Source organism: Panicum virgatum, chromosome 8K, assembly GCF_016808335.1.
Source record: "Panicum virgatum strain AP13 chromosome 8K, P.virgatum_v5, whole genome shotgun sequence".
Lineage (NCBI taxonomy): Eukaryota > Viridiplantae > Streptophyta > Magnoliopsida > Poales > Poaceae > Panicum > Panicum virgatum.
This window is the reverse complement of record NC_053143.1, coordinates 51,597,278-51,620,274: the sequence shown is the minus strand read 5'-3', so window position 1 is coordinate 51,620,274 and position 22,997 is coordinate 51,597,278. Positions and strand designations below refer to the sequence as shown.

At 42.5% G+C, this 22,997-nt stretch overlaps 1 protein-coding gene, 1 long non-coding RNA gene and 1 pseudogene across 3 annotated transcripts; 1 reads left to right on the top strand and 2 right to left on the bottom strand.

The window, feature by feature from the left end:
* Positions 1–1,290: 1,290 nt before the first annotated feature.
* On the bottom strand, positions 1,291–6,877 carry LOC120645936 (annotated as a pseudogene).
* A 38-nt stretch (positions 6,878–6,915) lies between these two features.
* Positions 6,916–22,997, top strand: LOC120645136 (laccase-15-like). The gene is made up of 6 exons (XM_039921898.1): positions 6,916–7,178; positions 7,300–7,451; positions 18,976–19,223; positions 19,428–19,547; positions 19,847–20,872; positions 22,452–22,997. Exons 1-6 carry the CDS (start codon positions 7,041–7,043, stop codon positions 22,640–22,642), a joined length of 1,875 nt encoding a protein of 624 aa, XP_039777832.1. The 5' UTR covers positions 6,916–7,040; the 3' UTR covers positions 22,643–22,997.
* LOC120645138 lies at positions 12,031–14,449 on the bottom strand. 2 transcript variants are annotated; one of them, XR_005664148.1, is made up of 5 exons: positions 13,991–14,449; positions 13,689–13,872; positions 13,430–13,529; positions 12,632–12,687; positions 12,031–12,434 (listed from the first exon to the last, which is right to left on the bottom strand). It is a non-coding gene; the product is annotated as an uncharacterized LOC120645138 (long non-coding RNA). The 2 variants fall into 2 exon arrangements; XR_005664149.1 differs by having other exon boundaries at positions 12,060–12,434; positions 13,414–13,529.

Below are 22,997 nucleotides of genomic sequence, written 5' to 3'. Positions count from 1 at the left end.
AACTAGTAAAAACATCAGAGCATGAAATAAGCATTAGAAGTGATCTACTAGGTGGCAGGACCATGCCCATTGGCTTATTTTTTTTTTAAAATGTCATCTTTCGCTTCGTGATGCTTGTTTATTGTATTAGCACTTAGCAGTGATGCATTTAATAAGATAATAATATCATTTGTTGACCTTGCAATAGCATCTATATTCTTTTATCTAGTTTGCCAAAAAAGATAAGCCAAATCTCATGGTCCATGACTGCAGCCATCCTCCTTGGTGCACGGTAGCCCTGCTGCTCAGCAAATCTTATGGTTCCATTATTCACAGATTTTGTTTGAGGGGTTAGACCCAGCAAAAATGTGAAATTTGATATTTAACATTGTAATGCACATTATAAATAGGTCTAATTGTCCATAAACCACTGTTATCTTCTCTATATCAGTTTGGCTCAATTTTTTAGCATAACAAAAGTGCTTCGGCTGCTAGTTCATTTGCAACTGGCAGAAAAAGTCTGTGGACCCTATTAGATGTCGAAGGTTTGTTTATTTTCACACTGCATGGGAAGATTTGATCAGCTTTGTAGGTACATTTCCTTAATTGACTTTACCTAAACCTGCAGAAATGTGGTCAAGACATATGTACAGTTGCAATATTGGAGATCATGCTCCAAATAATTCATACATTGTATCCATGGAGGGCGATCCTGCAGGGCAGTCCAATATTGGCGTTTCGCTGCAAGACGCGTATAATCGAGTTATGCGGATACAGCACTGCATTTTTTTTTTTTGCGAACGTGACTGAGCACGTATTTAATTAAGAGGAGAAAGAGGTACAACACGTTTCTACCTGTGATCGAGAGCTGAGTCTCAGGCTGAACCCACAGAAAAGGATAGAAAATTACATCCGAACAATTGTGCGACCTAGGGGGGTATCGACAGTCGGAGGCGAGATTAAAGAGGATGGGAATAATTGGACTTATAGTGTGACAAACTAAGGGTTCTTAAATATTGGACTGATAGATGTTCTCTAGCTATTTTCGTATGTGTTGGGAACCATAGAGATATATATGCCCATATCTCAGATGGTTCAAGCCGTGAGGTTTAATCTTAAACAGTTATCCAATCAATGTCGATATCTTCGACCATTTGATAGGAACTAATTATTTCACAACGTCTACTATAGGTGTGCTTTTTGGTAGTTTGGATACAGTTTTCCTAGTAAACAAAATTCCCCAACACCTGTTCCAGGTCTGGTCACGGCGTAGAACTCCATTCCCCTTTACGGGTCAAGATAGCATTTGTGCTAAGCGATGTAGTTGGCTTTCTCCTCCTGCATGATTTCCAGGAGCTTAGACCACTTCGTGCGGACGGTGATCACCAGCAACGAGCAGGCTTGGCATGTCACCCCACAAATCAGCCCCGTCCACAAACCCTGCATGATGAGAGAACGAAAAAGATGACCAGCAACATTATTTACAAGAAGGTTATGCTAGGACATTGTTGGCAAGAGATCGAGACACCACCTTAGTTTTACACGAGTACGTACCTTGGAATAGAACTTGAGCTTGAAGGTGAAGAGGATGGCCAGCGGCATGCCGACCAAGTAGAACACCACCAGGTTGGTCATGGCCGCCAGGTGCTGCCACCCGCAGCCCCCCGACACGCCTGCGAGGACGCCCTGCGCCGAGTCAAGCACAATGGAGATCATCATGAGCGGCGTGATGGCCGCGAACTAGGACACGATCGTTGAGCTCCTGCTGAAGAGGCTCGCCCACAGGTTGTGGCCGAACCCCAGGAGCAGCACGAAGGAGACGGCGAGGAACACCGAGAGCTTCATTGTCACAGATACCGCATTCCTCGCCCCGTCAACGGTCCCCGCACCGATCTCGTTCGCCACCCGTGTGCTGCAACCAATGCATTGATTGCATCTATCAAGCACCCACATTGCATGTATAAAAACAACATGCACAATGTATGTAGAGAGAAACTGAAGCTGCAAAAACAATTCAGATGAATGTATTTGACAAAACTGATCTAGCTTAGCTGCCACGTTACGCACCTCACCGCGGCACTGAACCCAACTGAGATCATGCAGATAATTGCCTCCGTGCTAGAGCTGCAGTACACATTTTTTACAGGATGTAAGTTATGATCAGTTTGTTTAATTTCAAGATGAATCAAACTGATGGTACAACTAATATAAAGACATTATTTTCATTTACCACATGGCGATCAGCGGCGTGTCAACGGTGGGATTCGGTAGCAAACCGGCGATGAGCACCAGGAGCTCGAATGCCCACAGCTCCAAGCTGCAGCCGAAACGTCTCCCCAGCCATGCACACAGCCACACTGAACCATGAACACGATACTGTACGTGACTGGCAAGAAGTACACTGACCAGACCATGATGGTTGACGGCGTGGCGAGCTTCACGGTGGGTAGCATGTACTTGAAGGCGTCGGCGGAGAACCCCCTCCACGTCTCGTTGATCTTCTCGGAGAGAAGCACGTAGGCGAGCAGCATCAGGCAGGACACCCATAGAGTCGCCGAGTCTGCGGTGGACGCCCCGGCGAGCCCCAGGCCGAGTACGTTCACCAGCAGGTACGCGAGCTAGTCGTGGAGGGGGAAGGGCGCCACGGAGCAGATGACAAGTGGGAGCACCACAGACTGTGTTTGCAGGTATCGGAGCCGGCACTGTATGAAGGCGGACCCTAAATTGACGACACCATGGAAGAATTTCCATAAAAAAACCTTTCATTTCGATCGGATGACATTTCTGCACTGTATAACAAAGTACATTTGAAAGATAATGGATCAACCTGCTAGTAGTTTAACAAAGGGATCGATCAATTTGACTGGTAATTCGCAAAAGGGTTTGTAGCCTGGTGGTTACAAGAGCCTCAGTAGCACCTCAGGTGTTGGGTTCGACTCCCCGTGGGAGTGAATATTCTAGGATTTATCGGTGTTGTGCTTTTAGTGGTAGGTGATGTTCTCATCGACAGTGAGGCACCTGTGTGACTTCGTCAATCTTGATGATTTGCCAGCTCAGTCTTCGAAGATGCTCATCATAGGGCCGGGTAGAGTTTGCGTACGTGTGTTTATAGGCGGTTGAGTATACGTACATTATGAGTGTCCGAGTTGTACTGTGTAAGCTTAAAAAATAACTGGTAATTCGGGGTTCCAGATCGCAGGAAAGCCAAGCAGATGAACAGCCAGCCCAACCATGAATTCAGCATGGAAGATGAACTAATGGGAGCAGCAAATGGAAAGGTGATTAATTTTGGCCTACACGGCTGGCTGTGATGGCAATTCGCCTCGTCAAGCTTACAACCAGCTGAGAGTGCCCTGAGGATTACCAATTATGTGTCGCTGCCGCCTGCCTGCAATGGTTGTTCTCCGTCTCTGGCAGCTTGACCGGGAGTCTATTCATCATGCGCGCGATTGCGACCCGCGGCTTACTATAGAAACTAATGGAGAACCTATTAACCACCACAGTTATTATACCTAGCATTATAACATGCTGATTGTGATAATGCTTCAATGAAATAAAATGATACCGCCTGTCAAGCTTGATCATGTATGCATGTATTGAAAGAGGCCGAATAAGACCCGGAAGTGGTGCTCTTTCTGTCTTTGACTGCTTGTTCAGGTGTTTAGTTCAAAAAATCTGGCAATATTGGACATTCAATTACACATGTGGCATCATGTTGTGCCCATCAAATAATCTTTTGACCTTATCATATAAGCGGCAAAATACTCCCCCACACCCACCAATGCAAAGGCGTTAAAACGCAAAGTACAATAATGTTCAACTGAATTAATATATATCTGGATCTGCACCAATCCAGATCCTACCCCTGCTTCCATTTGGAACATAGAAAAGTGTACTGTTCCTATGGGAATGATACTGAATGAGTACCTGTTTCTGATGGAGCCGAACTTGTTTTTCTTTGAATGGTCCTAATATATAATGTCAGCGGACTGGTGGGCGCTGTACCTTGCATATATAGGTGGCCAGGAACATGACGGATGGTTTCCTTAATCTTTCTTCAGCAGTGCATCCACAGTCAATGGAAAGCTCGGAGATCTCTTTAATTGTTCTAGTACAAAATTACGGCATGCACGTCTATGCTGCCAATCCTAGGAAGATGCAATAAATGGCACATGCCTTGGCAACTAACGGGCAGAAAAACCATAAAAGACACTTGCATGAACAAAAATAATCTTATGGCTTTGCATGGATAGAAATGTAAGAACACTTGGCACCTTGTCCTAATAAGTCAATGCGGACACATCCCACATGCAACGCCAACGTTGAGGGCACCTGCTTCTAGGTCAGTGCAGACAAATCCTAATGTTAAGATAGGATACCTAACAAGATTCAAGAGCCTGATCAATATACGGAGGGCCAGAGTAGGTGACCAGAGCCTGATCAATATACCAGACCCACAGCGGTGGCGGCCCGCGCGTCCCACAACGTCAGCGGCAGCCGGCTCCCGCAGCGCCGGCGGCCCGCGCGGCCAAAGACAGCGGCGGCCGGCTGCCAACGCGCTCCAGAGATAAGGTAAGAGAGATGAGAGTTAGAGAAATGAGAGGGTAAGAGAGAAAAGAGAGAGAAGCTGGTGGCCAGGGACTTAAAATATCAAGGAGGGAGAGGCCGGCCATCTTTTTGTGCCGGGTGCTTGTTTCAACCGGTGCCCAAACTCACGTTTTAATTCCGATGCGTGCTATCACCCAGAACTAAAAATATATTTCCTTCATTGGTCCTGGGCTTTGGCACCATGCGGTGCTGATTCTTAATCATTGGTACCGGGTTGTGATACGACCCGGTACCAAAAAGTTCTCTCTAGGCATCTCGAGCCATTGTTCCAGACTAAAAGTATCAGATGTCAGTGCAGCCGGTACTGATGCTGGCTGCACTGACATCTGATACTTTTAGCCAGGACCGAAGGTTTGTTTTCTATTAGTGTAATTAGTAAGATACAATGGCTCACGATTGACCTACCACGATATCGTAACATGTACTCATTAATTGTGCTTCAATCCACAGCCATTAATATATGTGTTTGTGGCGGCTAAAAGACGCATGGGTCCTAGGCATTTGTGGGCTCGTTGCAGAAACAAGTAGTTTCGCACAGATCTAGAGAGTACGTTCTAGACTAAACTAGAGGCGCGGCGCTTTGTCATATAAATTCCATGTATACTTTAGGCGAGGCTTCCTCTATGGAGACTGCGCGCTATGCTCTCTACGCATGGACAATGTATGGCAGCCACGGGGATGAGCATAACAAATGTGACAGCATTAAAACTTGGTTACCTGAGAGCCCCCAAAAAAGTCAAACCATTCTAACAAAAAATAAAATAAATTATAATTAGTTCCTCTTGAGAGTTGGAGTAGCAGTCATCTATCACTTCCAATGGAACACAGATGAATTTCAAAACTCCATCTATAATTTGTAGCAGATGAACTTTACGAGCAACTTTGTAAATTAAACTCTCTCCTGGTGGCAACATTCAACTGTGATAGGACGAATTGTGTGTTCATGTGTGTGTGTGTGTGTGTGTATGTATATATATATGTATATATATATATGTATATATATATATATATTACAATGGGAGTGGAGTGGAGTGGTACTAATTAAGTGGAGTGGTGGCGGATGTGTTCTGGGTCTTCGGTGATCTGTGCCTTCTCTCCTCTTTTTTCCCCTCCTCTCTGAATACGTGCATCTGGCTTCTCCTTTTATAGACGGGAGGAGCCTTCTGGCTTAAGGAAGCACCTGGACACCCGGTGTCTTCAATTATTCTTCTTTACTATACATATACATATATATATATATGGCGCTATTCACCAAACAGTGCTGTAAATAGTTATTTAACACGTCAGGCAGCAACCCAACCCGCGACTGTAAAACTTCAGCCCGCAACAGTAAAACTTAATTCCGCAACCATAAAACTTTACTATTGCATGAGAAATTTTACAGTTGCGGGATCCCGCGACCGTAAAACTTCATCCCGCAACCATAAAACTTTACTATTGCGTGAGAAGTTTTACGGTTGCGGGATCCCGCGACCATAAAACTTCATCCCACAACTGTAAAACTTTACTATTGAACGAGAAGTTTTACGGTTGCGGGATGGTAGTGGTTTGGAGTGCGTTAAATACTTATTTAACACGTTGTAAGCTGAATAGCAGTTTTTTATATATATAGTTAGATATTGTGCGAGTTCGGTTAGGATTGGATTTGAGTTGTATTTAGCAGTATAGGATAGAGTTTGTATCAAACTCTATAATCTAGATTTTCTCATAAATAGAAGAGAAGAATTGTTGGTGTAACCATGATGACATAGCGAAAGGTTTGCAGGAGGTAGATGATATGTTACGAGGACCCTAAAAGCGGCTGGTGTTGCGATATATATTAGGGAGAAGCACCCGTAGTCATACCCCTGGGCTGGGATGTAGGCTTCGGCCCAACCTCGCTAGCAAAGATTTTGTCTCTAGCGTCGTCCATGATCAAATTCGTTTCGGTAGATCCGATCTGTCACTTCCGCTAATTTTCTATGCCCGGCCCGTTGGTGTATAGTAATTAATGCACAAGTACAGATGTCACGTAGCAGTACGTACGTAGCTGCACGTGATCGCTGCCTCCACTTGACCACCAAAAGCACTCAGTTCTCAAGAACTGATTATCAACATAATCCTTGTTTATAGTGGAGTCTATGGTCGTTCTCATGTATGCAGCTATTTGTCCGTACGTGAACCTATTCATGCAGCCAATGCATACAGAGGATGACAAAACAAAACATTGAAAATGTAGAGCTTTGGGTTGTTAGGGTGGCACTCAATTAATGGTGTGCTCACCGTCAACGCTGAGGACCACAACATTCATTGGCTCAGATATCTAATAGGTAGCAAAGAATCCACAGTCTGGCCGGCCATTTCTCCGGCCAACTGCTACTATATACTACTCCTCCTACATACAGTTTACCTTGCAAAGCATTCAGAGCTGCAGCACCCCCATTGAAGCACTTCATAGAGCAAAGTAAGCAACCATGGCGAGCATGGAGGGCCGGAGGCGGGGCCTCCCCAACGCAGCCGTGACCGCCATGGTGCTGGCCATCGCCATTGTTTTCTTCTTCTCAGCCGCCGCACCACTGGCATCCGCGGCATCCGTCGAGCACACATTCGTCGTAAGTATGGGGATGCTTTTATTTCCTGCCTTTATTCGATCCATGCATCCCTCTACCGTTAATCGTATCCACAACCAATAATCCCCGGACAACTACTTGATTTGTTGGAAAACACATGTAGGTGAGCCAGACAAAGATGACGCGCCTGTGCAAGGAGACACTGGTCACTGTGGTGAATGGGCAGCTCCCAGGGCCGACGATTGAGGTCAGAGAAGGCGACTCGGTGACCGTTCATGTCGTCAACAGGTCACCGTACAACATTACGATCCACTGGTAATCTTCTTTTTTTGCGAAAAGGGAAATTTATTAATATCAAGTAGTGTACATCAAGGTAATACAACAATGCTTGAATAAATTCCCAGCCTTTGATAGAAAAGCACACAGCCTAACTGGTAATCTTCTATGGCACATGAAAATGAGCTCCTCTGTTTCAGAAAATACGGCTATTGCGCTGCTCATAGAATTATTAAGACAAGTGAGTTAACTGTAGACTCACTGGGTTGTCGAGTATATGAATTTTGTCGCACCCAGTTTTAAGGACAAAACCGAATGCATAACTATATGTATGTCAGAATCAAGTTTCATACATATAGAGACATTTTAAGTGAATAATCGGTAACAGTATCACGAAAAAGAGAAATTAAAACAACTAAAAGACTATCAGAGTTATACAGCTTATCCTAGAAACGAAGCATTCAATCTTCACAGGCAATCGACTGGGGGGGTTGCGTATGCCTAGAACTCAGCACCATCTTCAAGATACTTCACATCATCTTTCTCTTCTGAGCAGCAGTAAGCAAGGATGAGTACACTTATGGTTGGTACTCAGCAAGGCGACAAGAAATAACCAGAATACGATTTAAGTCCATCTTTAATTCAATTAATCATGTGAGGGCCCAAGCCGCTCGTGACCGCGAGCACGGCTGATATATTAGTTTACACTATGTGGAGGTTGTACACTTTACCCACAATTCGCGTAAAAGTTCAGAAGAACATTGTACCCAACCACGCTGTGTTAATCAGGCACAATACCACACTTCCGAGGTGTGATTGCATAGGGACGCTACGAGGCCTTTACAAAGATTCCCTAACTTGTATTATCCGCTAAGGTTTCAGGCCGCAATGGTCATAACACTTCCTAATGAGGAAGATGCCTTAACCAAGACTTATATCTACACCTCAAGAGGACCGAGCTATACCCCATCAACGCACTCCCCTCTTGCCCTTTTGGTAAGACCATTACAAGATAGAGTTTCTAATTAATTAGCCAAGACCAGAGCCATTATAGTATTGTGGTTGTATTGTTTTCTTGGGTGGTTCTCCATGTTCCGATTAAACAAAGTATTCTTGTAAATAAGCACAGATAGAAGGATGGTTAGGGTCACTTGTCTTTCTCCAACAAAAAGCTACTCTTATTGTCCTTTAGCTCTTGCTCACTTGGAAAACATGATCTTCATCCTTCTACTCGAAGCAATCATCGAGCAACCATACAAAGCAAACAACAAGTACAACTAAGAACAATACACCAAAACAACAGAAAAGCTTTAAAAGAGCGTACTAAAAGATAAGGCTCACTGGTATGGTTACAAGAATGTAAGAAACGCGGAAAACGAAGCTACGGTTGAAAAGCCACAGCTAACGAAAGATTTGTATTAACAAAGAAACTATAAGCTTCATTTATTGATTCATGTTGAACTAACAAATTAAATTATAAACACATTTGATTTGATATTAATCAAATTAACATTAATTATGAAAACCGGAGTAAAGGCTTAAATGGATTTTAATTGAAAACACTAGATAAGAGAACATTAATCATATTAAATCTATATTTAATTTTAATATAGGAACTATGGCACAACAACGTTACTAAACGATAGCTTGGCCTAGCAGAAGACTAACGCAACAAAAACGGGTTGAAACGGATCTAAAACGCAGAAACTACGGTAGAAACAAGGTTGTAGGGACCTAGTCACGATTAAACATAGGCGTGAAGGGTTAGCTGCTGATTTTTACCAGACTTAGAAAACTGAGCTCACAAATAAATCAAAAGCTAGGGTTAGATCCACAAAATATCAGGGTTGGGGCTAGCCTGGAAAGATATAATCTACTAAGGGTTTTCTACAGATTTTGCAAGACACAATCAAAGAACAGAATTATTACGTTGTTCTCCAGGGTTAGACTGCAAAAGCTTCGTCTCCAGGCTGCCGTACAGGAGCTTGCTCCTGGCCAAAATTGCAGCGACTTATTCCATAAGAGAGGGAAAAGTGGGGGAAAAGGAAGAGGAGGTCGAGGGGAATCCGTTTTACCACTTACACATGGCGGAGATGCATAGCGGCGGCCAAAAAACGAAGCTGGAAGGAGGGCGATGATTCTGTTCTTAAACAACAGACATAGCACTGATGCAGGGGCGCCAGGAGTGGTGCAGGGCTACGTGTGCTGCAAATGGGAGGCCTCGGTGCGCGGTCAGGGTGGAGGATGTGAAGGCAATCCCGTGCAGGGGGTGTCGCATGCTGGAGCAGCAGGTTGAGGTGAGCAGGAGGGCAACGACATTCCTGGCCTGGCGAACGTGAGGAGGGGACGCGCGCAGGGGTGGGGTGCGGTCAGCAGAGCGCATCGTCGGCGCTAGGCTTGGCGCGTGGTGGTGGTGCTTGAACAAGAGGCGGCGCAGTGGGTCGATGGCACCGCTGGTGTCTGCAGGGGCGATGGGGAAGGCGAGCGGCGGCGGCGTTCCTGGTGACTCGGGAGCAGGAGGGGGCACGGGTCGTAGGGTTCGCCACCAGGGGTCGAGGGAGCGGTGGTGGTATGGTAGGGCGCGCAGGGCTCACGCGCTCGTCCTTTATCGGGACGCTCGGGACCATAGCGTGGCATGCTACACACGCCCATAACGGCGTCGGGCTGGGACTCGGCCTGGGTTTCAGCTCGGGCTGGGCCGGCCAGGTGCCGCGAGCTTGGGCCCAAAAACAATGGAGCCGCACATGAAGAGAGGAGAGGGGATCAAGACAGACCGGAAACATAAAGTTCGTTTGGGCCGAGACGACTTCGGTCTTGGGTTGTCACATCCGGTTTTAAGGACAAAACCGAATGCATAGCTATATGTATGTCAGGATCAAATTTCATACATATAGAGACATTATAAGTGAATAATTAGTAACAATATCACATAAAAGAGAATTAAAACAAATAGAAGATTATCAGAGTTTACAGCTTATCCTGGAAACGAAGGCTGCAAACTTCACAGGCAATCGACTGGGGGCTGTGTACGCCTAGAACTCAGCAACATCTTCAATAGACTCCACCATAACTTTCTCCTTCTGAGCAGCAGTAAGTAAAGGTGAGTACACTTATGGTTGGTACTCAGCAAGGCCACAAGAAATAACCAGAACGTGATTTATATTCATCTTTAAGTTTATTAATCATGTGAGGGTCCAAGCCGCTCTTGACCGTGAGCACGGCTAACCGGTTAGTTTTAACTCTGCAGAGGTTGTACACTTTACCCACAATTCGTGTTTCCCATGTCGCCCGGGTTTGCAAAGCCCTTAAACACTTCCTTTGGTGAGTGGCTAGGGATTCACTACGAGTCTTTTCCAAAGAATCACTATATGTACGCACTGGTCCCTTTTTCTGCAGTACCTCAGAAGACGAAGCTTCCTTCACCCGCTCCTCAAAGCACGATAACCCGAAAAAAAATCCACCAATCAAACGCCCCAGCACGACATATAGATCATCTAGTTACTTAGCCAAGACTAGAGCCATATAGTATTGTGGTTGTACGGTTTTCTTGGGTGGTTCTCCATGTTCCAATTAAATCAAGTAATCTTGTATATAAGCATAGATAGAAAGATGGTTAGGATCACTTGCCTTTCTCCAACAAAAAGCTACTCTTACTGCTCTTCACTGCTCTTCAGCTTTTGCTCACTTGCAATTCTTGATCTTCAATCTTCGAACAACGATTCTTCTACTCGGAACAATCTTCGAGCAAACATACAAAGCAAAAAAGAAGATACAACTAAGAACAATATACCAAACCAGAAGAAAGACTTTAAAAAGAGCATACTAAAGGATAGGGGTCACTGCTACGGTTACGAGAGCGCAAGAAATGCGAAAAACGGAGCTAAAACGGCGATTCTATGAGTTAAACGGTGAGTCAGAATTTTATTAGTCACGATTAACCAAAGAGTTAAGGACTAACAGAAAAGATTTGCAAGACACAGAAAACTGTGCTCCCAGAGGATAACAAGGTCATAAAGCTATCGCACACGTTGCAAGGATCACGTGAGCGTGAGAATCGATGAAAACGGTGTTGAAACGAAGAAGTTATGATTAAAACAGAGTTCTAGGGACTTATTTGCAATAGATTTGAAAGAAAAGGGGCTAGCTATAAAGACACCAAGGACACTACAAAAAATCTATTGATCCATGACGATTGAATTTCGTCACAGTTCATTGAAAAACCGTCATAGAACAGTATCTATGACGATCTCAAATAACATCATGTATTGAGCGTCACAGAACACACCTCTTGACGTTCCTTAAATTTTCATCATAGATTGCTTGATACATGACGTTTTAAAACCGTCATGGAATGTCTCTAGGCCCCCTGAAGCCCAACCCAAGCCCGTATTCTATGACGAAAATTAACATTACGAACAGTATAATTTTCGTCACAGATTATATTGCCATATCACACATTGATGACATGGAGGATGATGTGGCTGCTAACATGGAAAGTGAGGCTGACATGCAAGTGACGTGGCAGGTGACGTGGCTGCTGACATCAGCAACACAGCCCATGAATTGAATGGGCCCAATTCAAAGTGGGCCTGATTTCAGCCCAATAATTATTATTAGCTAACCAAAATCGGCTTTATACACAGCCCATTTAACAAAACAAAAGTTCCAGCACAAAAGTCACAATAAGCAATTACATCCAAAATTATAATGTCATATCAATAATGTTTGCACCCCAACATCATGACATCAGAATAATGGATCACATAAAGGTTTTTTCCATGTATCAAAACTAGCAGCCTAACATTACAGGAAAAAAGACAAACAAAATAGAGCAGAGACAACAAAAGATAGGTTTCATCAGGAGTATGAACCAGCAGCAGCAATTAAGGAAGCAAAGAATTCTTTTTCATCACCACATCAGTTTTGATGAGTGTTGTGGCAGCACATTTGGCTAGCAATGATTTTTTCTCTGTGAGGCTTCTCTTCTATTCTAACTGCCAGTTCTTTAACCTTTTAAATCACCTGCAAAAATTAATGTCAATGCATAGTTAACTTTAGAAAATTGTAAGGAATAAAAATGATTGGCTGCTCAAAAGAAAGATGGTAGTTACAGACATACATGTCTCTTCAAAGTAAATTGAAGACAAACATTTTTATTTGAAGCATACATGCTAACATGCATATAATAATAATGAAAGGCAAGAAGAATCGAAGCATACCAGAGGCACACTGCAATAGACTGAACGCTTGCAAAGAAGTTATCATCAGCAGCACCCTGCAATAAACTCATTTTAGTTATCAATCAAGTGAGCTAAAGTGGTCATCATGACACACGCCTCAGGTCACTCTCAGACCTCAGCACCACTGGAAGGATATACGCAGTCAAGTAGTCAACATTGGATGAGCATTTTGTTCACAGTTCAGTGCACCTAAATCAGCAAATTGTTCCATAAATAAGGACCGATTTGGATAGGGGGTCTGGTCCAAACCAGATGAATACATGATTTAGTTAAATTTGTGACGGAATCCTAAACGCTCCTACAAAACCGAACTGAATAAATCTTTATCCGAGCAGTAGCAGCAGCGGTGCAAAGAAAATATCAAGCCATAACTAGAATCAGGAGGTACTACGAAGATACAGAAGTTGCTGAACAAGTTAGTGCTGACATAAAACTTTGCTATACTCATCATATACATAAAACCGCCTCAAGAGTTCAGAGTCAGACAAGTCCAAGCAGTGACATCAAAAGGCAGACCCAGCAAATACATAGAACCACCGCTTAACGACATGCTTGTGTAGAGGATGCACCAAGGATGGCTAAACTACTCATTGCTGTGCCACAAATATTTACAGATTTTGGTTGGTGTAGTATCCAACAGAGATGATAAAAAGTTTAGCAGAGTGTAGTGACAGTGACGGATATTTCAGGCTGTTTGCTAGTACTGTTGATTTGCTATAATGCTTCATATATAGTTAGAAAATTGGGGAGGACAGGCACACCTTTGTTTCTACTTACTTGCTGTGTGTCAGACTCAAGGAACACGCCCTAGCACTCTTTGCACAGCCTTCTTTATGCCCTCCTGGTCTAGGGAAGATGTCAAATACACTTCCTGGACCTGCCAAGTAATAGGAAGGAATCACAATTCTTGTACTTCTATCTAGTTGGCATTGGCACTGAGCCAGCCAACAGGCCAAATGCTAGCATAATGAAATCCTCAGAAAAGAAAAGAAAAGAAAATAAAAGAAATCAAGTGCAGTATCAGAAGAAACCTAACCTGCCTCCCAGCTCGCGCAAGAAACCTAACCTTCATTTTCCTCCTAATAGGTTACAACAAAAATAGCCACACCCAACAGCAAATTGATGGTGCCATGGAACAATCAAAGAAAACTTAATTACCTTGACAGAAATGGACGTTGCTACTAGGTCCTTGCTAACATCTTGGATGGGCCTTTTTGGGTCTGCATGCAAAGCTTAACTAAAATCACCCACTACTCGTATATTTCCTGGCAATCACAGGATGCTCACAAAATGTGTGGCGGATTGCTTGCGAGAATTGGAGGAAAATAAAACTAGTACCTCTGCACCAGTGCGCGGGGCTGAGGAGAGGGTTGGGCACGAACCCCTGCAGGGAGTTGAACTTGACGATGAGCCCGCCGCTGTTCGCCCTGAGCACAGGTAGCGTGAGGATCTTCCCCTGCTCAGGGAAGAAGAGTCCGTGCTGCCGCCTGGAGAGCTTGCGAGCAGCCAGGCCTCCTCGATCCGGCGGCCACGCAGAGCGCGTGCACGGGCGGCGACCGGCTGCTGCGCAGGGGCCGGCGGCGCGTCGGGCTTGGCGAGGGCGGCGGCCGAGCACCGGCCATGCGGCGCGCAGGCGACGAGGAGTGCGGCGTGCAGGGGAGAGGCAGGGGCGGTGGAAGCGGCGGCTGTAGGGGGAGCCGGCTGGAGGCGGCGCTCGGGAGGAAGAAAGAGGAGGCGGCGGCTGTGCACGGGAGAGAAGGGGGTGGCGGCTGTAGAGAGGGAGATGAGGGGATTAGGGTTAGGTTAAGGGTAGGGGTAGTTTTATAGGCTTTGGGTTGGGCCGAATTGGACTGTATGGGCTGAAGTAGTTATATGGGCCTGAATAAGACTTGTCTCATATCTTCATTGTTTTATATTTTTTCTTTTTGTTTACTTTATAAGAAATCTTTTGAAGTAACATATAAAAATAATTATGTTATATACTCTAATATATTTTTATACGTAAAATACTACAACTAAGTTTCCATGTAGGAGTTTCAAGAATTTTCGAACAAATATGGTATATTCTATGATTTAAATAAATATCTACATGCTTGTTGAAAGTAATTACTATTTGAACTAAAATTATCTCAAATAATATCCAAAAAATACCAAAAATATATTTTAAGTGTCTTCATTCTATTATAGATCACGTCCTGAAAATGGAAGAAAATTCTAAATGCTTGTTAGGGATAATTGAAACTGTTACTTGCATCCTTAATATAAAATAATGGTAATAATATCTAAAACTTCTTTGAAAATTCTGAAAATTGTCATAGAGTCCTTTTATGGATGTTTAAGCTCAAAATAAAAATTTCATTAGATTTTGCAAAAAATATGATATACCTTGTTCACAAAATAGATGCATCTCTAACATTGTTTCATACAACTCAACACAACCTTTGAAGTTTGTACACCCTGAAGTCTTTTCTTATTCATACATACCTTAATTTTGGACACAATCTTACCTTTACCCTCCTATTAGCATTTGTTGATTTACATTACCACTTGTTGTGCAAATAAGTTATTTTTCTATTTTTAAATATCTAAGTAAGACAACCTTGTGAAGTAAATTGCAAAACTATCTATCATTTAGCTCCCAATACAATTTTTACATGTAATATACAACATCTAAGTTGCCATGTAGGAGTTTTAAGAATTTTGGAATAGATTTGGTATTTTCTACCATTTAAATAAATTTCTGCTTGCTTGTAGGAAGTAATTACTATTTGAACTACAAATATCTCAAATAATATCTAAAAAATCCCAAAAAATATATTTTATATGTACCCATTTTATTATAGTTCATATCCTAAAAATAGAAGAAAATTTTAAATGTTTGTATATATAAAGAGTTCAGACCATATATAAATAGATTTAATTTCCAACTCCATATCAAACAAAGGCATGCCTCAGCGGTAGGGTGCCTCGGCCTTATCCATGTGACCCTGGTTCGAATCCTCTTTGCTCCATGGGCTCCTTTTTTTCTCCGAATTAACACTGTGTACATGTGTATAAAAATATAAATACCAGATACCAACAGATTTGTTGGAGCGTTGCATTGGTAAGGACGTAGATTATTAACTTGAGGACCAGGGTTCAAACCCCTCTCCTCTTCTATTTTTTCCACGTTTTGGCTCTGGAGTTTGGAGCTATGACGCAATAAAAAATATTTTGGGTGCTCTATAACTTAAGCAAACGGCTGGTGCAGGTTGGACTGCTATGGCCCTAGACTGAGGTAATTGGTTCGATTCCTGCCTGCGTCAAATATGTGTACCTCAAATCAGATACGAGATTTTTCTATAAAATCATATTTAGCTTCACGTGTTCTGTCATAACCCACCACCTTATGTTGACCATAACATTGGAAAATGTCAAGTTTTATTAGCGATTATTATTCAAAAATATATTTTTTCTATCCTCTATTAAGTTGGAAGAAAACATGTTATACGGAAAAAATCAAGACATATCTATTAACATCCAAACAAACGCTACTTAATTAAATATCATGATTTTAGAAAAATTTGGAAAAAAGAACCATCAAATTTGGAGTTATTATGAGGGAGTAATACCAATTACAAAATTTACTTCCGGATTGAAAAGAAAAAGATGGATTGCATATGTGTTTGTTATTGTAGAACCATGTTACAAAGTATAATTTATTGTGTTACCGAACAGCAACACAAATGAAGGCGCAGCCCGGTGGTAATGCGATTAAGTTTTGTCTCTAAGGTCTGGGTTCGAGTCCCCATTGCTATCTCCGTGTGTCTTTTTTTTTTGAATTAAAACTTGAAAATGTTAATATATAAATACTAGTACCAAACCAGAACACAAGTTCGGGCGCAGCGTGGTGGAAGGGCATTAGCTTCTGTTTGCTGAAATCTGGGTTCGATTCTCCTCCTGCCTCTCCCCTTTGAGTTTGTTTTTTCCCCTCCGCTGGCGCATTTCCCCCCTGCGTCTGGGCTTTTGGCGCAAGACAACAAGGGGAGAGAGGGATCAGCCCACACACAATTGGCGCATGACAACAAGAGGAATTGCCACTTGTTCTACAAAAAGTTTAGTTTTCTATTTTTTAAATAACTAATTAAGGCACGCCATGAAAGTAGCTCGCAAAATATAGCATCAATATTACACATCAATATTAAAACATAAATAACTATGACGATTTCTATGACATTAATGTAAAAACGTCATATTTTGTGGGCTCAATTGTGACGAATTCAATAAAACATCATAAAGTTCTGGGCCTAGGGTCCATACCTTCAAATTCGTCATAGATTGTGTGCAATTGTGACGCTCCATTTAAATGTCATGAAATTTTCGTCATAGATCACCACATTTCTTGTAGTGGGACTAAAACGAGATTAAACCTAAGATACAGGGGCTAGCTTGCAAAACAACGCACTAAGGATGGCGGGTTCTATTTTGGAAAAGCTCAGGGTGTTTTCCGTAAAGATTTGGACTAAAACAGAAATAGTTTTGAACTGCGATGGACGGAGGGTTGATTTTGGAAAAACGGAGGGGTTTATTTGCAAAAATGACCACGGTTGACCGGTATTTGGTTTAGTTGTCTCGGGTCATATTAGATCCGGGCCGCTGGATCTAAATCGGACGGCGGGAGTGGATTGGGGTGGGCTAGCGGCGGCGCAGAGGCGGTGGGCGCGGGCGTGTGCGTAGGAGCGAGAAGGGAGGGGAAAAAAAGGTCGGAGAGCTCCCTTGCTACCTTGAGAAACTTCTGGGGCGGTGAACTTCTCGAGGAGAAGGCACGGGGTCGACGGCGAAATGGCGACGACTCGCGATAAGGAAGACACCGCGACGAAGAGGACGACGAGCCGAGCACTAGGGTGGTGTCGGATTTCACCGGAGATGCACGGATGCGAAGGATGGTGGGATTCTGGGGAAAGATTATTTTAGGGATTCCCAAATAAGAAGCCTCCCTATGGGTAGTCTATATATTTGTGTGGAGTTGCCATGAGAGGTTGGTTTAATATATAGGGAGAAAAGCCTCACCATCCCACATCAACTAGCAATATGGTACTAAACCTCCCTCCCATGCTAATGGGCTTTACGTGCTTTTAGCCCATTAGGGAACACATGAATGGGCCCTTGAGGTCCATTAGAGATTTATGTACTTTTGATAGACTTAGCCCATTTAAAATTCGGAATTAATTATTTTCGAAATTAAAATAATTCTAGAAAAATCTAGAATTCATATTCAAAGTCCGAAAAATATTCCAAATGGCCCGAAAATTCTAGGAAAAATCCTAGAAATATATTGGGACCTAACGAACTCAAATAAAATATTTGGAGCTCATGAGAAGATTTGGAAGAGCTTCTAAAAATTAGAGTTTGCTCTAGAGAAAATGGGAAAAGAATCCAGAAAAATTCGGACAATTCCCGGGAAGAACTTTTGATGATAGAACACGTTTTGAAAGGTTTTCACACTCAACAACACTATGCATGTGACATGAATGCATCACCAGAAGAACAACATCATTTAATTTGAAAAACAACCAATATTTATTTTCTTTTACACTAAATTCTCTGTGAAGAAAAATAAATGTTGTGAAAATTTTAAAATTGTGAGAAAATTGTTGTTTTATTTTTAATTTTAATCACATCCTGAAATTCAAAAATTTCAGGGTGTGACATGGGTCGAATGGGAAAACTGTCTGAGAGAAAAGAACTATAGGGAGAGGCCAGTGTGCCGAGGAACAAGAGCACGACGCGGCGAACTCAACTACGGCTCTAGGAGGCTATTTGGAGGCCGGGATGGGACGTGCGATGGCGAGAAGCAGCTCGGTTCATCGGAGCTTGCTCCGACGAGTAATGCCGCGCGGAACAGAGAGGGAAAAAGAGGGAAAAGAAAAGGTTTCAAACATTCGAATAAAATCAAACAAACTCAATTTAAACTCAAATTCAAAGAAACCACTCAATCAAACAGACTCGTATGCTACATGGTCTTGACAGTAGTAAAAAAAGGATATGATTATTTTCCGTATACTCAATCAATGTAATCTTCTTGCCTCACTATAGAGTTGATAACATATAGACCGAGACCATGCATGCTTGTTTTTTGTCAGATGGACTTCCACATGATATCGAACAATTAGCCACCTGTTAACTAGTTGATTAGCATGCTAAACTCTATCCCGTGGGGTTAAACTTCGAGCTGCCTAGCTTTTTCCACCAAATACAAATACAATATATATAGATTTTCCGAATGTAATCTAGCTTTTATTTCTAATTACTTAAAAGAGTTCATTCTGTGGTTCCTGATGCAGGCACGGAGTGAAGCAGGTTCGGAACTGTTGGGCTGATGGGGTGCCGATGGTCACCCAATGCCCTATCATGCCGAACAAAAATTTCACCTACTGGTTCAATGTTGTCGGGCAGGAAGGCACGCTATGGTGGCATTCTCACGTCCCTGGCCTACGGGCAACTCTCCATGGCGCATTCATCATCCGGCCAAGGCATGGCGCCGCGTCGTATCCATTTCCTAAGCCTCATAGGGAGATCCCAGTCATTATAGGTTTGTGTGCCATTCACAAATTGATTGCCTGCCATATATATGAGAACATAAACTTTCTTGTGGAGCAACTTTTACTCTGCCCAATTCGGGCAAAATAAAATATATATGTTATATTCTATGTGAATTGAATTGTTTTTTTTTCAGTTTTTCCATGGTTGTGCAACTTTCTAGTAGATAGATGTGAAATGATCCTGATGATTACAGGGGACTGGTGGGAGAAAGACCCTGCTGAGGTGGCCAGGAACATGACCAAGAGCATCTTTTCGTCATATGCCAGTGCCTCCACAGTCAATGGCTTGGTAGGAGATCTGTTCAATTGCTCCGGTAAGCAAGTATTCTGTTGGTCTAATAAACAGCCATTTAGCCTGTTCAAACACCATTTAGACACTGCACAATAGCAAACAGGCTCTGTTTAAATGCTCGTGTAGCCCATTTAAATGGCAGTTTAGCATGATTTATTAAACAGCTGTTCTGTCTGATAATTTGATAAAAAGACGGGAGATATCGACTGTTTACAACTGTGTTAAGTGAATACTGTATCGGATACATGTCCAGTGGAAACCGATTGCCAATATTTGTATTCTTTTTAATTGAACCAAGTGCTTCAATGCAACTCTGATCAGGTGTCGCTAAAGAAGGCTACGTTCTGGACGTGGAGCCTGGCAAGACCTACCTGCTGCGAATCATCAATGCTGGGCTCTTCTCTGAGTTCTATCTAAAGATCGCTGGGCACAAGTTCACTGTGGTTGCTGCCGATGCTAACTATGTCAGGCCCTTCACCACAGAGGTCATCGCAATCGCACCTGGCGAGACAGTGGATGCTCTGTTGATTGCTGATGCACACCCTGGAAGGTACTACATGGTCGGCCTGCCAAATCAGGCACCATTGCCTGACACCCAGACTCCGGAGTATGCCACAAGGGGGATGGTGCAGTATATGGTGAGCCAAGGCCCCTGCAGTGGCACAGAAGTAGGATGTCGGGGTCCATCAGCTGATGTGCCGATAGCGCCTAAGATGCCTGATATACATGACACAGTTACATCCTTCTACTTCCATAGCAACCTGACCAGCCTGCAGCACCATGCGCACCTTCTGGTCCAACAAAGAGTCGATCAGCGCATGTTCGTTGTGCTTGGCCTTGGCACCATCTGCAAGCAAGGCCACAAGTTCTGTAAGAGAGGCGACAGTGACGAGGACATCCTAGTGGCTACCATGAACAATGTCTCCTTCCTGCCCCCGACGTCGAAATCACTACTAGAAGCACACTACTATCACACCGGCCGCCATGGCATGACGCAAGACCTTCCAAAGATGCCACCAAAATTATACAATTTCACTGATGAAGCCTTAATCCCATTTGGACCCAAGGAGATGCGACTAGAGCCGACCTACAAGGCGACGTTGGTCCGGCGGTTCCAACAAGGTGCCGTGGTGGAGATAGTCTTCCAGAGCACTGCAATGCTACAGGGTGACTCCAATCCAATGCACCTACACGGGCACGACATGGTTGTGCTTGCGCAAGGGCTTGGCAGTTATGATCCGGTGAAGGATGGGGCCAGGTACAACTACGTGAATCCACCAGTGAAGAACACTGTGCTCGTTCCAAATCTTGGGTGGATTGCCATACGATTCGTTGCCAATAATCCAGGTGCGTATAAGATTTAAATCCTTGTTTCATGTGCCTAGAAGGAAAATATTATGTGGAATTGCTTACCATATTTTGAAAACAAAAATGTTCAAATAGAGGAAATAAAAATTAAAAGCATCCCGCGCGTAAAGGGGTTAGATTGTAGAGAAAACTCGCTGCCAGATGGAAAGCTTCAGAGCCACCCAAAAACACTTATGCTCCTATATACATATATACGTATATATGTATATAGATGAAGTTTGACAAAAATCCTACTAAAAAAAGGAGAAATATTGGCCTCACCGGCAGCAAAACATTCCATATAGAAAAGCTTCGTATAGGTTGTCCATAGATCAAAAGAGTGTAGTGAACTCTTTTGTACGAAGTTTAGTGAGAATCTTGGTAAAATTAGAAGTTTGAGGCTCATTGACAGTATAACATTATGTTAGTTCCTTTTGTTTATTAACCATGAATGTTGTCATGACATTCAAAGTTGCTCTTGTTACTAGTTACTAGCCGATCAACCCATGCTCCCACACAGGCTAATTAAAATTAATATATCTATTGCAATATATTTCATTTTGCATCGCACGTCTATATGTGTTTGAATATGTTAATTGAAACATTTGTTTATGAATTAGTATTCTTATCTCTTCCATCATATATCAATACATGGTGACACGTATCGTGGGTAGTATTTTTATATAAACAATAACATAAATAATATATTGATAATGATAGAAATAGTAATTTAGAATTTTATATTGGTGCACTCTAATATTTTGTTGTACTTATATAATTTAGATTCAGATTTAGGGTTTCTTTAACGTTTTACTATGACATAATTTGATAATTTTTATGCAAATTTATGGGATTATTTATATTATTTTTATAATGGCATAGGTGGGTAATTTATACGAAGATTAGGGGGTTACTTCAGATTTTTTTTATAATGGCAGAGGTGGGTAATTTAGATATATGTTTAAGGAGTTATTTTATTCTATTTTCATGATGACAGAGGTAGGTAATTTGTTAGGAAGGATAACAGATCCAATGACTATTATGATTTGAGTTGTCGGATTGAGGGCTAGATGTTTCTGATTTTTATATAAATTTCTAGAATTTCTCTATTTTTCTAGAGTGTCCACCTAAGATCCAAGGTGGTTTCATGTGGAGTCTTCAAAGGAGTCTCCAATTAGTAATAGTAAGATTATGCCATACAATATCACGCCTGAACTAGGTCTGGTAGGGCATGAAATCCTGAAACAAAAACAATGTGTGAATAGCTACATACATTTACACTCGGGATCTGAAGTCAACCTGATAACTTCATATAGGGATAAGATAGGAAATTTAATCAAAAAATATATCTCCAAGTTTGGACTTCTATTTGGTGCACTGTGAGAATAGCCACAAACATTTATACTCGGGGTCTGAAGGAGTCAATTTCTAAGGATTCTATGATACTTCAATCAAACTAATTCTAGATTAATGATATTTTGATGTTGTCTACTTTAGATTGCCGCCCATATTTTATTTATATTAGTTGGCTGCCCGTGTACGAACCCGACAACTCATTATTTGTATTTATGGTATACAGGTGTATGGTTCATGCATTGTCATTATGAATTTCATTTGTCAATGGGCATGGCGGCTGTGTTCATTGTAGAGGATGGGCCAACAATGGATACATCTCTGCCTCCGCCGCCCGTGAATTTTCCTGCTTGTGGCCATGGCATCGATCTCATGCCAAAGGATTTCTACCTCCGTACTAAGAAAAGTGAAACCTAGCTCAGATCATAAACGGAGTATGTAAAAAAACATCTGACCACATGTTTTCAAGTAGATGAGTGTGAATAATGAACGTATGGTATGTGATAAAATATGTAGCATCTACTACTGAGAACCACTTAACCTTATCGTCCTACATGATAGGCCAAGATACACTGGTACCAAACTTCCATATGTGGCTCGAAAACAATGATTGCACAGATGCACAATATCCATGCTGGATCTTGAAAAAGCCCGGCACAAATAGTGGTGCTATTGAAGACGATTGAGTCATGTAGTTATGTTTTTTTGGTCATGATAATATATGACAATTGTAGTGTTAATAAGTTATTTGATGACAATATGTTAAGTACCA

Bases quoted from the DNA above. Each gene is read 5' to 3' on its own strand.
- LOC120645136 (XM_039921898.1), top strand. From the start codon at position 7,041: ATGGCGAGCATGGAGGGCCGGAGGCGGGGCCTCCCCAACGCAGCCGTG. The intron at 7,179-7,299 runs GTAAGTATGGGG...AAACACATGTAG, and splicing joins CCGTCGAGCACACATTCGTC to GTGAGCCAGACAAAGATGAC. The intron at 19,548-19,846 runs GTAAGCAAGTAT...AACTCTGATCAG, and splicing joins AGATCTGTTCAATTGCTCCG to GTGTCGCTAAAGAAGGCTAC.